The sequence below is a fragment of the Prunus mume genome, linkage group LG4 (assembly GCF_029339155.1).
Source record: "Prunus mume cultivar Tortuosa linkage group LG4, ASM2933915v1, whole genome shotgun sequence".
NCBI classification, from domain to species: Eukaryota; Viridiplantae; Streptophyta; class Magnoliopsida; order Rosales; family Rosaceae; genus Prunus; species Prunus mume.
The window spans coordinates 22,040,904-22,058,922 of NC_142701.1; the positions used below are offsets into that span (position 1 = coordinate 22,040,904).

General features: G+C 40.1%; 1 protein-coding gene and 1 pseudogene across 1 annotated transcript; both read left to right on the forward strand.

Moving 5' to 3' along the window:
- Positions 1-5: 5 nt before the first annotated feature.
- Positions 6-1,411, forward strand: LOC148918181 (cysteine-rich receptor-like protein kinase 10). The gene is made up of 4 exons (XM_089049971.1): positions 6-141; positions 311-548; positions 642-792; positions 900-1,411. Exons 1-4 carry the CDS (start codon positions 6-8, stop codon positions 1,215-1,217), a joined length of 843 nt encoding a protein of 280 aa, XP_088906097.1. The 3' UTR covers positions 1,218-1,411.
- Positions 1,412-9,657: 8,246 nt separating this feature from the next.
- On the forward strand, positions 9,658-16,309 carry LOC103329482 (G-type lectin S-receptor-like serine/threonine-protein kinase At1g11410; annotated as a pseudogene).
- Positions 16,310-18,019: the final 1,710 nt, after the last annotated feature.

Below are 18,019 nucleotides of genomic sequence, written 5' to 3' on the forward strand. Positions count from 1 at the left end.
AGTTTATGAACGAGTTAAAGCTTATAGCCAAGCTACAGCATACCAATCTTGTTAGGCTCTTGGGTTGCTGTATTGAAGAGGAGGAACTCATCTTGATCTATGAGTTCATGCCCAATCGAAGTTTGGACAAACTTTTGTTTGGTATATCCTCATTCCTTCTAAGATTTGATTGTTTGACATTGTTGATTTCTCGGACATCAAAAGTTGTGTGATGCAATATCTTTTTCCATTTGTTCAGCATTTCATCTAAAAAAAGAAAAAGGAAAAACACTTAATTAGCTCATTTTTTCTTCATGGTTTGTCCTATCAGCTCCATCTAACAATACAGAATTAGATTGGGGAAGACGATTCCGAATTATAGAAGGTATTGCTCAGGGATTACTTTATATCCACAAGTACTCTAGATTGAAAATCATTCACAGGGACTTGAAAGCAAGTAATGTGCTGTTGGATGGAGCAATGAACCCCAAAATTTCAGACTTCGGAATGGCTAAGATTTTTGAAATAAATCAGACTGAAGCAAATACCAATAGGGTTGTTGGCACATAGTAAGTATTTATATGTAGGGCATGTTTTCATTCATTTGATAAACCTTATCCTATCATTACTATTGCTTACCTCTCTACCATCAACTCATGCAGTGGATACATGTCGCCAGAGTATGCCAGATATGGCCATTTCTCTGAGAAACTAGATGTGTTTAGTTTTGGAGTGTTGTTGTTGGAAATTGTAAGTGGAAAGAGGAATGCTGCTTTTTATCGCTTTGAACATTCACCAACTCTTGCTGGATGGGTAAGTATAAATAATTCTAAACTATATATGTTCCTTTCTGTTTGTATGCCTTGTAAATTTGTGATTAACTGTAAAATTGAAGTTTAATTATTTTAAATCTTAATTAGGCATGGGAATTGTGGAAAGAAGGTAGAGGAATGGAGGTGATTGATGCATCAGTAAGGGAAACATGCCCCCCTGATGAAGCTTTGAAGTGTATCCATGTAGGGTTTTTGTGTGTTCAAGAAGCTCCAGCTGATCGACCAACAATGTCTTCTGTAATTCGTATGCTGCAGGCCAATGAAGCCACATCACTTCCACCGTCCAAGGAACCTGCCTTTTCAACTCACAAGAATTCCATACCTGCTGCTGTTAGTTCTTCTGGTCAAACACCTGCAAGTTTTTCCAACAATACAGTCACCAATAGTTTGGCAGAAGGTCGATAGATGTTCCTATTTTAATAAAATATTTGGATGTTACGGACAACAATGCTGCTCTCCTGAGGACCATATTTTGAGGGCCTGTGAGGTCCAAACTTGTTACATATCCGTTCGATTTAATCTAATGGCTGTGTTACTAACCTCTTTAAAATACCATTTCACCTATTTATAAAACCCAAGATTACATTTTTTATCTTTCATTTTTTATATTGTTTTTACAAATAATTACTCTCTCCCTCCTCGTATTTTTCTCTCTGACTCTCCCGGCTTTTCACCCCTTTGAACAACAAAGTGAAATTATTGGCAATGAGTTGGAGAGAAAAAGATTTTGCTTGAATTGAGTTATTGATAGCATCCTTACTAAAAAGAACACAACATATACAAATTTGCCTGGTAAAGCACCCAAAGGCCAAAGGTACCAGTAAGTTAAAGAGTGGAAAACCTACATTTTACCGGTAAGTTATAGAGTGAAAGGCCTATATCACCCTGGTAAATTATAGTGTGAAAAGCATACATTTTACCGGTAAATTATAGAGTGAAAAGCCTATATCCTATCGGTAAGTCAAGTAATACAACCCCCTATCCGTTTACCATGCCCAATCGTCTCATGAGTTATAAGATCCTGAAAAGAACAATGGGTAGAATAGAAAGTAGCAAACACATTAAGTGTATCAAGTAAACGACCAACATATAACAAGTTGCAATGAATATTAGGAACCAAGAGCTCATGAGACAAAGGTAAGGAAGGGGTGAGGTTGATGGTACTGTCACTGGTAACGAGGAAAGGTAAACCATCAGTACTAGTGATATAGAAATCATGAGAGTTACGAGACAACTCATTAAACATGTTAATATCGCAAATCATATGATCAAAACCACTAGTGTCAATTATCCAAGTATTAGAACCAATACCTGTAATGGTATCAGAAGCGCACAAATTGGCAGACGAGGCATGAGAATTTGTCTCGTCTTGGGTCATAGTGCAAGCAACCTTGGAGCCATACATATGAGCTTTGTAATCATGCTCCTTAGAACACTCGGAGTAATGATCACCACTACAATGACCACACTTACGTGGTCCTTCAAGAGAACTAGGTTTGGCATGAGTATAACAGAAGGACGAGAACCATAGGGAGCAGAGGACTTCTAAGGAGACCAGCAACCGATCATTTCTGAAAGTGATCGGTCGGCCACAGGCATAATCCACATTTAGGGCTGCCACACCTCCTCGACCATAGCAGATTGGCGAGGGTCTTCCTCCATGACAATGGCGTAGGCTTCAGAGGAAGCGGGACATGACTGAGAGCAAGGATTCGGCTACGGACTCCATCAAATGGCAGATCAAGCCCTTCAAGAAAATCATAAACTCGATCGGCTTCAATTTCTTTCTGACAGCGAGCCACATCAGCAGAACAACTAAGTCATTCAGATGCAGACAATCAATCTCTTGCCGGATGGCATGAATTTTTTCATAGAACACTTTCACAGATTCACCATTCTAACATGTAAGTATGGACTACCATCGGAGTTGAAACAATCGATAACTATTATGAGTCACAGTATAAGTATTTCGGTGGCCTTCCATATATCAAAAGCAATAGCACCATGTTTAAACAAGGCACGAATTGGTTTAGTCATGGAATTGGGAAGCCATGACTGCACCAAGAAATTATCTTCTTCCCATTCAGCATAGACATTTGAGAGTTTGGACGGAGCAGTCTTCTTCCCATTGATGAAGCTTGCCATACGATGACCAGTAATCATAAGGAATGCACAATGAGACGAAGATGCATAATTGAAGCCATCCAATTTATCAGGAGTAATATGAGCAGAGTAATCACAAGAAAGACGATCCTCCTTCGTTCCAAAATTACTAGAATGCACCACAACCTTGGAATCATTACCCATGATAGCAGCGGAAACACAAAATAGAGCAAATAGAGCACACGACACCACAAACACACAAACCCAATAGGGCACACACGACACAGGCACATGCACAAGAGAACCCTAAGAAGAAATCAGGGCACACAGTAGAACACGGGTGGGCACAACACACAAGGTCACCAGAAAAGTTGGCTCTGATGGGTAGAATATTTTTAGATTGTATTTCATTCTCCAAAAGGAAGTATTTATAATACAAGGCTATAAATCCTAGTAGGGTTATATAAAGAAACAAGATAAAATCCTAATTACATAATATATGTACAAAAGGAAAGAAATAAAATCCTAATAGACTAGGAAATAAATCTCCTAATTAAACTAGAATCTCGCTAACTGAAGCTCCAGCTGATCGATGACAATGCCTTCTGAATTCGTATGATGTAGGAAAATGAAGCCACATCACTTGCACCGTCCAATGAACTTGCCTTTTCAACTCTCAAGAATTCCATATCTGCTGTTGTTGGTTCTTCTGGTCAAATACCAGTCAGTTTTTCCAACAATACAGTCACCATTAATTTGGAGAAGGTCAATAGATGTTTCTATTTTAATAAAATATTTGCATATCAGAGATAACCTAGTTAGTAAAATGCGGAACGAAAAAGTACGAATAAAATATGTGTAACACCCCGACCCCAAATTTATCCCATGTTTTAATTTATTTAAGTGGAGTTGAGAAATTACCCGTGGGATAGGGGTATTTTAGTCATTTTCTTATCCGGAAGGACTTTAGGAATTTCAGTTGTACCGTTGCGTAGAGCACGGTGAGATGAGTCCATAGACACGTAGTGGGCTGGAATCGGAGTTGTAACGAGAGAGATATGATCAAATGAAGCTCAGTGGCATAATCGTAAATATTTTGAAGTGGGTTTTTGGTTAAAAGACGGAATTGCCCCCGTCACTCTCTCTCTCTCCCTCGCGCTCTCTCTCCCGACGGCAGCTTCTCTCTTCGAAACTCCGCCACCGCCCATGGCGTGGGACGGGACCGGTGCTAAAGGACCGGCCACCGCCGCAAGACCTCCGCCTTCCTCGACGCCGGGGCCGCTACGCGGAAAATGCAGGTTTTTGGCGGCGCCGAAACTTCACTGGCTCGATCTCCCTCCTCCGCCACCGTTTCTAGTGATTGAGGTATGGATTCCTACCTATTTTTCATGATATAGCTGATGGTTGGGTAGGATTGCATCAATTTTGAGTGTAGATCATCCGATTTTCGATTTAGGTTTCGGCCGGTTTTGCATCGCGATTCCGCCACTTCCCAAATTTTTGGGGTATGCCCAAGAACAAAAGTGACTCAAATTAGGTGTATTACCTAGGTAGGAGTCTTGGCTCACGATTTGGAAGTTTTCCGGCGATGCGATATCGCTTAGACACCAACGCTACGCGTGTGGCGGCGTGGGCACCGTAGCTGAGGGGCATTTTTGTCCCATTGCGATCCTCTCGATGTCACGAGCTCGTAGGTGTGCTTGGATCTCATTTTGGATACCGTTAGAGTTCCGAACGGATATCGATATCGCGTATTTTCCGGTTCGCTAGGTTTGGACCGCTGGATGGTCCCGAAGTTATAATATGTTGATCTAAGTATTACCAGGATCGTATAGGATTTGACGGATTGTAAATGGAGTCCCGTATATCTCCAAAAATGCCAACCCTAGGTTAGGTTTTAGTGACCGTCGATCGCGGCGATCGTGAGCGATCCGACCGTCCGATCTGGACCAAACTTGCAGGACATGTGTCCTAGAGCCTGTAGAACCTATAGGAACTTTTGGATCGGAATTTGGAGGTCGTGGGCCCCGCGGGCCCGTTTGACCAAGTTTGGGTAGTTTGACCCTAGGTTGACCGCTAGACTTTCCTTGTAGTTCTACCATCCCAGGAGGGTTAGAATGACCTTAGTGACAGGTCTGGAGCGTTGTTGAGTTAAATGGATATTGTGGGTTTAGGATATAAATTGGTGAATTTAAATGAGTGAGTTTATGGAATACTTTATTGATTGAGGTTAGTATAGAATTAGAAATTTTATATTTTATATATTAAATTGTGTGGTTGTATAAAGGTAAATAAAGCGATTGAATGTTAGCTTACAGTGCTATACGACTACCCAATGCACTTCATATTATGATTGTGTGAGGGTGGTGAGAATGTAGCCGTGCCCAGTGAGGTCGCACGCGCCTTTGGATTAGTCGGCGCAAAGTTGATGCACTCATACACGTATCAAAAGCGCCCCGACGATGAGGGGAGATATGGTTGTGTGAGGGTGGTGAGAATGTAGCTGTGCCCAGCAGGAGGTCGCACGCGCCTTGGATTAGCGGCGCAGTTGACAGACTCATACGTGGCCGGTGCAAGGCCCCGACGTATGAGGAGATATGGTTGTGTGAGGGCTGGTGAGAATGTAGCCGTGCCAGCAGGAGGTCGCACGCGCCTTTGGATTAGCCGGCGTTGATTGGCACTCCCATACACGTGGCCTAAAGCGCCCCGGACGCATGAGGAGATATGGTTGTGAGGTGCCGTGAGAATGTAGCCTGCCCAGGAGGTCGCACGCGCCTTGGATTAGCCGGCGAAGTTGACACCTCACACGAGTGCGCCAAGCCCCGACGTATGAGGGAGATATGGCTGTGTGAGGGTGGTGAGAATGTAGTCGGGCCCAGCAGAGGTCGCACGCGCCTTTGGATTAGTCGTGTTGAGCCCCTACACGAGGCCGGGTGCGTCCCGTCGTATGAGGGGATTATGTGATTGTGTTTAGTGAGTGGTGATGGATAAAGCCTAGAATGTATGTATTTGTGTGGTGGTAATGGTTTATTTGATATTAGGAGCCAGGATAGTTACGAAAGAGCTACGTGTGGCTTGATCCCTTAGTAGGGTACGTAGGCAGCCTGAAGTTACTAGGTGCAGCCACAGATTAGACCTCACTTAGGTGGTCTTATTGAGATTGGTCTTGAGGACTAAGTGGGTGAAGGTGTGCGTAAATAGATTTTGAATTTGTTATATGCATGTTTGAAAAACATGGTGGGCAGTTGTGCTAGAATCATTTGAAGGCCGGAGGCCATTTGTGTAAATTGCATGAGATTATATTGTGCGTGCTGCCGGTTGGGTTATAAAATGTGTTTTGTGCAGGTGGAAATTTTGGGGAAATGTTATGGAGACTCACAAATTTCGCAGAAAGTCTCGTGCCCTTAATCTTCTATGGTAAACAAGGACGTAGATTTAAGGAGTGAACCAGCGTGGGTGTGATGCCGTCTCCGCAGTTCGCCTCGGTTCTGGGAAATTCGGGACGGGTCCTGTCAATATGTACATGTTTTATTCAGCAAAATTTTGGCAATATACAACTAAAATGTTTGGCCACTATATGTAATATTTTAATATAATTTATTTTAACATTTTAATATATATATTTCAATAATATGTGAAAAATATGTGAATTTTGTCTCTATGATTCAAAATTTTATAAAAAAAATACGTGTATTTAATGTGAAAAATATGTACATACATATGTGTATAATACGTGTGTTGTACGTTTGCTTTTTTTTTTTTTTTTTTTTGCCTCGGAAAACACCACCACCCTCAATAGTGAATTTGGGATTCTATGGTCGATTACACCGATGGGTTATTCGTGAGCATAAGCTTCTGGACTTCACTTTAGAAAGGAAACTTAGATGAAGATTTTGCTTTCAACAAACTCGACTTCACAGAGAGAGAGAGAGAGAGAGAGAGAGAGAGAGAGAGAGGAAAGTGAGGAAGAACATATTATTTCACGTTTAGAATATTTGGGTTTTCTATACGAGTCAAACGGGTATTTTAAAGTGGGATTAAATTTGACGGATATAACGAGTTTGGAGATCACAAGTCCTCAAAATCTAGTCCTCAAGTGGGGAAAGACTTTCATGAAAGTAAGATAGTGTTCACCCACTTTAGATTCGTTCCTGTGATGGTAGGGTAAAGTTCCCCATTGTTTTGAAAACCATTGACTGGTCAACAAGTCAACTTTCTTTTGTGTGTGAGCGTGCTACTGCTAACAATAAAAATCCTAGTAGACTTCTTTAAAATGGATAACTTGCGCCCCAAGTTACTGATTTCTAAACAAGTGATTGTGAATTTGGGTGAGGAATATCTCCCAAGTAAGTTCTTTTCTTGCGTCAGTGATCGTGAGGACTTTACAATTTTTCACAAGACAAAACTAGTAGTCCGCGGAATAAATGATAAGAAAGTGAACTGTTTTAGGTAGAACTACCTTTTACAAAGCTCACAAAGGAAGACCAACTCTAAAAAGACAAAAAGAGCTCTTGGACTTCAATTTCTACTGGATATATGCTTCTGATCCTGGGCTGGACTGGGTATGTATGTGCCGGACTAGACCATCAACACCTTTAACCACCAAGTTTCAGCCGTAAATCGATACAAACGTTCGAGTTTAGCAGAGCTTTAATCTATTTCAAGCCCTGGAAGGCTTTTTGAACAGCAGAATTAGAACCTCTTCACCGGGAAGGGCGTATGTGGATTTGATGATTACCGTTTGCCGAACTACGTAGTACCGCTCGCTTGATCGGGCTCCATAAATTTGTTGAGGTTTTCATATTTGTGAAACCCGATTCTGCTTGATTTCACTTATGCCAACCAAATTTGTAACAAGAGAAATCTCTCTTTAAATGACTATTTCTCTAAAACTGAATTGAATTTAGAGATTCTGAATTCTAGCTGACTTGTTTGTGCTTGAGTGTTTTGAAGGTCTTTCGAGATCAAGTGATCATTTTTGAGTTTTTGTTTTTTGATTGATTTTTTGACTGTCCTTTTTTTTCTGTTTACCTCATCTCATATTTATGGAAAATGCTATAGTGGGATTTCTAATCTTTTAATAATGGGTGGCAAATCTTCTTTAAAAGATCTTCTTTCTTTTCTCAATGTCATAAGAGAAGGAAGCTACTATTCTGACAGAGAAAGGCTGTCAACAATCAGCTTTTATGGAGGTCTTTTCCTTGCTTTTCTGAAAGAAAGACCAACTTTTCTTTGTTCTCTGTTTGTTCTTGATAAAGAGAAAGAACACAATCTGACGTGATGGTCAGTTTGCTTTTCATTTTTTGAACAACTCCCTTGCTTCCCACTTATCTCTTGAGATCGTAGTTTGCTTATCTCTTGGAAAGATCACCTGCTCTGATGTAGAATTATATAGAAAGGGATTCTGATCTTTGGTCACGCCTGACCTGTGGGTAGGTGGAAACCACACTGTGCATGAGAAAATAAAAACTAAAATAAGATAGAAAGACTCCGAAACATGGTTTAAAATAAACTTCTCTTAAAAAAAAATATATCCGAAATCTTACAGCTTTACAAGAAATAAATAAAGCTCTACTACTCTCATCTAATTCAGCCTCAATCGATTTAGTCCTTGTCTTGCCCACTAATTCATCTGAAAAGTTAAACAAAGTGAGGGATGAGCAACCACCACTCAATAGGGACATGAGACCTTACCACAGTAGATTGATATAACTAAATTAAGTGACATGCAATCACACAACCAAATATCACATTATTAATAACAATGCATGAATGTTCTTCATCTAATCCCGTTAATTCATATAACTGGACAATCAGACCTGCACGTCCCATACCATGCTTATACCACTTGGTCCCGAATGCGAGTTTCTTTCACACATTTCTTTATATGTAAGGAGGTTATTCTCTTTATGTGTGTGGGATTTTTCTTCCACTACAAGGGATTTTGCCTGAAAATCAAGAAGTGGCCATAAAAAGGCTATCAAAGAAGTCAGGGCAAGGACATCAAGAGTTCATGAATGAGTGAAAGCTCATAGCCAAACTCCAACACACCTATCTTGTTAGGCTCTTGGGTTTCTGTATTGAAGAGGAGGAACTGATCTTGATCTATGAGTCCATGCCCAATTGAAGTTTGGAAAAAAAATTTGTTTGGTATGTTCTCAGCACTTCTTAGATTATTTCTTTTGTTGGATGTGGCCTTTGTCTAGAAAGTTCTTCAACTATCTTAGTGATTTTCCTAGTCTCCTAAATATCCCTTTTCTAGCAACATTCTCTCCAAAACCATTTCAACACAAGACAGAAGATGTCTGCCTCTTTACGTTGAAGTGTCTAATAAGTATGCCTGCATGAGCCAGCAACTCCTAGCTTTTTACATTGAAATGGAACATGTTGTTTCTGTTACCAAAGATTCACGCAACATATATAATCAGGATTAATTTGCCTATATCTTTTCACATTTGAATTATGATACATCGGTGGCCCGCTGAGTGTTAGGTTTGTTTGGTACTTGTTGTGCTCCTATAGTGAAGGTGATCATACTAGTAATAAATGGTGGCCGCCTCAACTCATTTAAACTTTATAATTGATGAATTTTAGGTTCTTAGACCACATGATCATGATCATTTAAAATGGAGAAGATGAAATTATGGTTTGAAGCAAATTATTATCAGCTAGTAGTAGCCACCTTAGTTGATTAGTTTGAGGCATGAAAGTTCTTCCTCTTCCTCTGTCTCCGTGTCTCTGCATGGAGTGGTTGTTTCTCTGTCTTGTTACATTACTCTTATCTCTTTGTACCAGCCAAGACAATTTAGTACCTGGAAAATCTATCACTGAGAACCAGACCTTGACTTGTACCACAGGAACATTCGCATTAGGCTTTTCAGACCTGAAAATTCCACCAAATACTTCCTTGGTATATGGTACAACACAATCCCAGATACACCAGTAGTATGGGTTGCCAACAGAGAATCCCCACTTGATTCTCCGGGTGTTTTCATGCTCGTCTGTGATGGAAATCTGGTGGTGTTAGATGGGATGACTAGAAAAGTTATCTGGTCATCTAATGCTTCAGTACCTGCTTCCACAATGAATGCCACAACTGGTTTACTAATGGATAGTGGAAACCTTGAGCTGAAGTATAAAGGAAACTGATGTAGAACAGCCCGTAGGTTTAGAGTAAACAGCCCGTAGGTTTGGAGTAAACACTTGAGCAATAGAACAGAGAAGAAATAAGGGATTGAAGAGAAGAATTAGAGATCGAAGAGACGAAGGAAAGGGGAAGGAATCAGAGAGTTCAAAGTAAGGAAATTTATCATTAATCAAGTCTGCCTTAAAAGATTACAAACAACTCTATTTATAGAGGCAAAATCCTTTTAAGTCTAGGAAAAGGAAAAGTAAACTTTAAGAAATAGGAAAGCAAATTAACTAATAAGAGATCCTTTAACAAGAAGGAATCTTTAAGAATTAGGAAAACAAATTAACTAATTAGAGATCCTTTACTAAGAAGGAATCTTAAGAATTAGGAAAACTAAAAATAGGAAAACTAATCCAAGTAGAATTAGGAAAACTAACAATATGCATTCTGCATCATTCTCCCCCACCAAAAAGAACTCGATACCGGCGAGTATACCAAGATGAAGGATGACGACGATGTTTGTAAGTATGGATGACGGGAGGACGGGAGGCAGCCAAATCAAGGTCATGAAAAGCATTTGATAACTGTGCAGAAGAGTGGAATCCAACTGGCGTAAATTCAGCTTTTGTAATCCAAGTATCCTCGAGTAGCAGGCCTTCCAACCCAATGAACCAGAAAATAGGTAGAATCTCCAGGAGACGAGGCCACAACTTCATGATCTGAGACGTCCTCAATCTGATCTGTAGGGGTAGAACTAGGAGAAGGACTACACAGCATCGGAGGAGGAATGAAACCGGTAATATTATTTACGGTGCAACCATCCACACACATTCGCCAGGAACCATCCTTTTTGGGCTTAAGGAGAACTAGAACAACACAAGGGTTTAAACTATGATGAATAAAGCAATTATCCAGCAACACCTGAATTTGTCGATTCAATTCCGCTCGCGTGGACGGATTCATACAATAATAGGGAAGATTAGGAATTTGCGAACCAGGAATAAGGTCAATAGCATCTGAATCTCTCGCCGAAGGTAATGCATCGTAAGTCATCAGGTATGATATTAGAGAATCGGGAGGAACTGATGCATGGGTTTGGCAAGTAGTGTGGGGTTGCTGTCGATTTCGGTTTAAGCAACAGAGCAAAGGACACACCAGTGTCTTGCAGTTCGTGTGCAAAGTTTATAGATGATAAACTACTCAATCGATGCTCGAAGCCTTCTCAAGTAATAGAGTTGGTTGAACATCCTTAGTTGGTTTGATGGCCGGATTGGAAGGCGTTAGCGTTATGTTCTTTCCCTCATGTTGAAAAGTATATGTGTTCTCTCTACCACAACTTTTCACACAGCAGTCATAAAGCCATGGTCGGCCTAGTAGCACATGTGCGACACTTATGGGTAGGATATCACAATAAAGTCGCTCGTGACAGGGACCCAATTGAAGAGGAACAAGACATCTTTCATAGGTAACATGGTGTTATCTACCCAGCCAACATGAAAAGGACGGGGATGTGGCTTGGCCTAAAGGTGAAGGCAGTCGACAGCAGCTTTAGAGATAACATTTAGTGTGCTTCTCCCATCAATAACTAGTTGGCATCTATTAGTACCGCAAGGGACATAGGTTTGAAAAATACTTGTGCGTTTCCATGAATCAGGAGGTGGAGGCGTAGATGCTGAATAAATACAACGCATGACACTCACTTGGTGAAACGCCTCCTCACAGCAATTATCAAGTTTTGGATCATAAATAGGTTCAAGGGGCTCCACATACACGTCCACACAAGAGTCCTCATTGAGGGAGCCAATGGTTAAAGTTCGATGCGGACAACGGGAGGCAATGTGGCCCTTAGCATGGCAACGATAGCATTCGATGTGAGCAGCCATGGATGGGGCTGGTCCTTTTTCTGTTATGGGTATCGTAGGAGCAGGTGGACAGCAACGTCATGGAGCTAGGAGTACTACGATTTGGAGTAGGAGCGAAGAAAGCCCGGAATACCCGGTATATCTACGCTGTGGGCCCAAAAAATTTCAGCTTCCAGTGCATGGCAATATGCATCTTCCAAAATATGCAGACGGAATCAACGGACTTCACGCTTGATATCGTCACGAAGACCATGGATAAAGCGAAACATAGTGATGTCGGGTTCTTCACTTAATCCCTGCACGTATCTTGTGTTCAATAAAACGAGCGTGGAATTCAGTAATAGTCAAACTTCCTTGTGAAAGGGTCCATAATTGATCATACAATTGATGGCGATAAAAGGTGGGAAGATATTGTTCGCGAAGCTTTAATTTCATCTCGTCCCATAGAGTCACAGGGACCGTCCAAATTGATATAGTTGCTCCTCCACCGAATTCCAATATTGTTTAGCGGCTCCCTGTAGTGTCATCTTACCAATGCGAAGTTTATGAGCATCCGTCAAGTTGTACCAAGCGAAATAATCTTCCATGGCTTGAACCCAATCAAGAAACATCGTAGGATCCCCACGACCATCAAAAGTAGGAGCGGTCGGCTTGATGTGGCGGATGATATCGTTGTCAAAACGGCGAGGGGGATGAGTGCCTTGATCATGTGGAACTGTAGAAGGGCCCGTTGTGTGTTGGGTATAATGGGGCTGTGGAAGGGACCCAAAGAAAAGGGGGCCTCCAATTGAGTCTTGGGCTCATGCGAGGGCCCAGTGAGAGCTATGCGGCATGCCGTATGGCACGGCCTTGAGTTTTTGATCCACTGTGGATTGGGCAAAAGGCCACTTGTCGGTAGTGGCGTAGATGAACTCGAGAGCACCACGGAGGTAGAAGGTTCAGCATGGCCAACCCGAAAGTGATTGATAAGCAACTGAACGGAGTCTTGGAGTTGTGGTGATGGCAAGGTCCGTCTGCGCACGATGTGTGTGAGCCTGTACCAATTTGTCTTTGAGGTCAGCACGATGTGTGTGAGCCTGCACCAACTCGTCTTTGAAGTCAACGCTGAGTTTGGAGAGTTGGGTTTCCATGCCAGCGATATCGTCAGAAACTTTGTCTCGGAACGCATGAAACTGTTCAGCAAGGCTGGCCACGGTTTGGGGTGCCATGGTAGAGAGCAAACGCAAACGAAAGTGAGGGATGGCTCTGATTACCAATTGATGTAGAATAGCCCGTAGGTTTAGAGTAAACAGCCCGTAGGTTTAGAGTAAATACTTGAGCAATAGAACAGAGAAGAAATAAGGGATCGAAGAGAAGAATTAGAGATCGAAGAGACGAAGGAAAGGGGAAGGAATCAGAGAGTTCAAAGTAAGGAAATTTATCATTAATCAAGTCTGCCTTAAAAGATTACAAACAACTCTATTTATAGAGGCAAAATCCTTTTTAGTCTAGGAAAAGGAAAAGTAAACTTTAAGAAATAGGAAAGCAAATTAACTAATAAGAAATCCTTTAACAAGAAGGAATCTTTAAGAATTAGGAAAACAAATTAACTAATAAGAGATCCTTTACTAAGAAGGAATCTTAAGAATTAGGAAAACTAAAAATAGGAAAACTAATCCAAGTAGAATTAGGATAACTAATAATATGCATTCTGCATCAGAAACATTTTGTGGCAGAGCTTTGATCATTCATTTGACACGATGTTGCCTGGCATGAAGCTTAGCGTGAACAAAAGAACAGGCAAACAAAGGCTGCTTACATCATGGTCAGCACTTGGTGATCCACAACCAGGAAAGTTCACTGCAGGCATTGATCCTGAAGTTCCCAGACAGATAATTACCTTGAAGGAAAATGCTACATATTGGAGAACTGCTGTCTACTTTGGCAAGGACGCAAAAACATACTTCAGAAATCCAAGTGGAACCTTCTTTTTCATTGCTCACAACATTGATATTGACGAGATTTATTTTAGTTATGGTGTCTCAGATAACTCAGTGAAATTGAGGTCTGTTTTGAATCCAAATGGGATGCTTGTACTGCTTCTGTGGCAGTGGAAGGATGACACTAGTACATGGCGTCAAGTGTGGGGGGAGCCTGAGAATAAATGTGATTTTTATGCTCGATGCGGTCCAGATGGTGCTTGTGATAAAAATAGCAATCCCCTCTCATCACAGTGCAAGTGTTTGAAAGGTTTTAGGATCAAATTTCACAAACAATGGGCTATGAGGGATTGGCCAGGAGGCTGTGTTCGGGAAAAGGCATTGACATGTGATAAAGGAGAAGGGTTCTCAAAATTTGAAAGGATGAAACTACCAGATCATTCTATTCTGTTAGGAAATAAGAGTACGAGAGAGTGTGAATCTGAATGTCTTAAGAACTGCTCTTGCACAGCTTATGCTTATTCAAATGTGACAGAAGGAAGTACTACAAATTGTTTGGCATGGTTTGGTGACCTGATGGATCTTGTAGAGAATCATGGTCTGGGGCAAACTATTTATATTCGTGTTCATCGCTCCGATCAATTAAATCGAAGTGTTGACAAAATCCTTTGAAGTAAATAGTAGTTAGCCAGAAAATGATCTTTTACTTCTTTGCAGATGGTAAGGGTCATGGTGATAAGAGGTCCCTTGTAATTGCTATAGTCTCAGCAACAGCAGGATTGGTTACAATAATTTTTGGCTATTTCTTATGGAAGAAAACTCTGAGAGAAGACGGTACCACTACTACTACTACTACTAGTAACTATTACTCTCTCTAAGATTCTGGAAATCCAAACAAATGATGTTCTAACAATGATACTGAAACAGGGAGGATAGGAGGAAGAATGAGCCAGACATTGAGTAATATTAGTGCTGGAGGTGGAAACAATGATACAGAGCTACCACTTTTCGACTTGTGGAGTATATTAGCTGCTACAGACAATTTCTCTGAAGCTAATAAACTGGGAGAGGGAGGATTTGGCCCTGTTTATAAGGTAACATTTCCACTGTATGCTCTAAATGTTAGGTATCTTTCATGAGAATGATCATTTCTTTTGTAAGGAGTGGTTCTCCTTGTATTGGATTTTTCTTCCACTACAGGGGACTCTGCTTGAAAATCAAGATGTAGCCATAAAAAGTCTGTCAAAGAAGTCAGGGCAAGGACATCAGGAGTTTATGAATGAGTTGAAGCTTATAGCCAAGCTCCAACATACCAATCTGGTTAGACTCTTGGGTTGCTGTATTGAAGATGAGGAAATGATCTTGATCTATGAGTTCATGCCCAATCGAAGTTTGGACAAAATTTTGTTTGGTATATATGTTGATCACTTTTAAGATTCTTGGATATTGTTGATTTCTGGGACATCAAATTTCTTTGCCTTTTGCCATTGCAATTAAACAATATTGTTCCAAAATTTAAGGAAAAACACTAAACTCATTCTTCCTCATGGTTTGTGGCAATCAGAACCATCTGAAAATACAAAATTGGATTGGGGCAAACGCTTTCGAATTATAGAAGGTATTGCTCAGGGACTGCTTTATATCCACAAGTACTCTAGATTGAAAATCATTCACAGGGACCTAAAAGCAAGTAATGTTCTGTTGGATGGAACAATGAACCCCAAGATCTCAGACTTTGGGATGGCAAGGATTTTCGAGATAAACAAAATTGGAGCAAATACTAAAAGGGTTGTTGGGACATAGTAAGTATATTTGGTTCTCATTCATGTTCCAAACCTTATGTAATTAATCACTGTTATTGTTTCAAACTTCTCTACCATTATTAATTCATGCAGCGGCTATATGTCACCCTGAGTATGCCCTCTTTGGCCATTTTTCAGAGAAATTGGATGTATTTAGCTTTGGGGTGTTGCTTTTAGAGATTGTAAGTGGAAAGAGGAATGCTGCTTTTTATAGTGTTGAACATTCGCAAACTCTTGCTGGTTGGGTAAGTATAGAGAATTCTAGTTTTTGTTTTTAAGCCTGAAGCAAATTTGCAATTAAACTAAGCTAATGATCATGATTCATGCAAGAAGATTAATGGGTTCATAAAAAATGTTTAAATCTTAGGCTTGGGAGCTATGGAAAGAAGGTAGAGGAATGGAGTTGATAGATGCATCAGTAAGGGAGACATACCAGCCTCATGAAGCTTTAAGGTGTATCCATGTAGGGCTTCTGTGTGTTCAAGAAGCTCCAGCTGATCGACCAACAATGTCTTCTGTGATTCATATGCTGCAGAGCAATGAAGCTTCATCGCTTCCACCCACAAAAGAACCTGCTTTTTCAAGGCATAGGAATTCCAGTGCCGTTGGGTCTTCTTCTCAAACATCTGCAAGTTTCTCCGACAATGTGGTCACCATTAGTATGCCAGAAGGTCGATAGCTTCAACACAGTTAAAAGTAGGATAAATAAACGAACAAAGAAAAACACTGAGACAAAGAGTTCAAGAATTCTATTGAGTTAATTGGGCTTCACAATTCTTATGCCCAGATATTGTTAAAGCTGCAACAACCATATGTATTAATTTTCCATTTTTACTTCTTTTGGGTCATTTTTGGGTAGGCCTAAAGAATAAACACAGCCTACAAAAGAACAATCTTGGACCCGAAAATAGCTTCCTTGCTCAATGAGCCTAATAACCTGCATGAGAAATGAGCCCAACGTCGGTTCTCTTTATTTTGATTGATAAATCACTGGTCTCTAATTTCTGAACAAATTACCGTGTGATATCTTTTTACGGGAGCTTCTACAATGAGGAGTTAAAGTGAGGAGACCGATTCGACCGTCAAAATATTTAAAATATTTAAGTCCCATGATTTCTTTACATTTGTTGATGGTGAGATTTGACCTCCTCAAATAACCTCTTCACTTTAAGCTCTCATTATAGCATTTCCATCTTTTTACATTATGCAGGGCCCGGCCATTTAGATTGACAAAATTGAAAAACTGCCCGCACCAAATAAATCGGTCCGGTTTTTATTATCATTTTTTAAATACAAAGAAAAATTGGACCGAAGAAAGAATAAATTTCAGTTTTTTATTTTATTTTTAATACAAGTGACAGTCTAACTTAAGACCACACTACCAAGATATCAAGGGGAGGCGGGATTTGTCACACACACAAACTATCAATGTGTCATGGAATTCTAACTTGAGACTACTAATCTGTAACTTAAGTTAAAGCCCTTTTCCACTAGGCTAGACAAACGATATTTTGAATTTTTCTTGTTTATGTGGGGTAGTTTTCTATTGGTTTCCCTCATTGTAATTATCAACTATCCACATTGAATCGCCAACACCAAATAAACCGTAATCCTCTTATCTCGCTCTAGTAGTAGTCTTCGGTCCATAATTTTTTTACCGGACAAAATTGGTCTGGTTCCCAATTCTAGCCAAAAATCAAACATAATCAACCAAAGCACATCTGTAATAATATGCATGGTTTTATATGCTAGAAAGAAGTTATATAACAAGCGTATTCAAGATTTGACTTTTTAACCATTCAAAACAAAGCCCTCAATCAGTGATTAGGCTACTTAACTAACTTTAGACTCCATCTACCATAATGATTTGTCTACTCTGTAGTCTCTACCTTGTTAACTAATTTTAGACTCCATCTGCTTAATGTTACACCATGAACATATATATAGTTGATAAATAATTCTTGCATAAATCAACATGCACAAACATTTTGTTGCTCTTGTTTTTGGAAAGTTTCATGCGATTTAAGTTTAATTACCATTACTTATGTATGACCAATTAAATGAAATTTTCACTTATTTTAGTTGGTTTATATTTCTAGTAGTGAATTTTTAAGTGACTAATAATTTTTTTTTTAATACAAGTAATAGTCTAACCTACAAAGAGGAGAGGGAGTTTCACACACATACAACTAAGGTGCTATAAGAGTTTGAATCTGGTCTACAACCACTATGTGGGTTGTCATGGGCTGTAGCCAAGGGAAGGTTTTGGGAGGAAAAAAAAATACACCTATATAGTCTAGTATCTTAACCTAAAAATAAATATTAAAAAATATACAATTTCATACCTTACCAATACCAATGGGCGTAGTCAGAGGTCTTCCACATTTGT

Excerpts from the sequence above, each read along its gene's own strand:
- LOC148918181 (XM_089049971.1), top strand. The coding sequence starts at position 6 with ATGAACGAGTTAAAGCTTATAGCCAAGCTACAGCATACCAATCTTGTT. Across the intron at positions 549-641 it reads AATAGGGTTGTTGGCACATA|TGGATACATGTCGCCAGAGT; the intron begins GTAAGTATTTAT and ends CAACTCATGCAG. Across the intron at positions 793-899 it reads CACCAACTCTTGCTGGATGG|GCATGGGAATTGTGGAAAGA; the intron begins GTAAGTATAAAT and ends AATCTTAATTAG.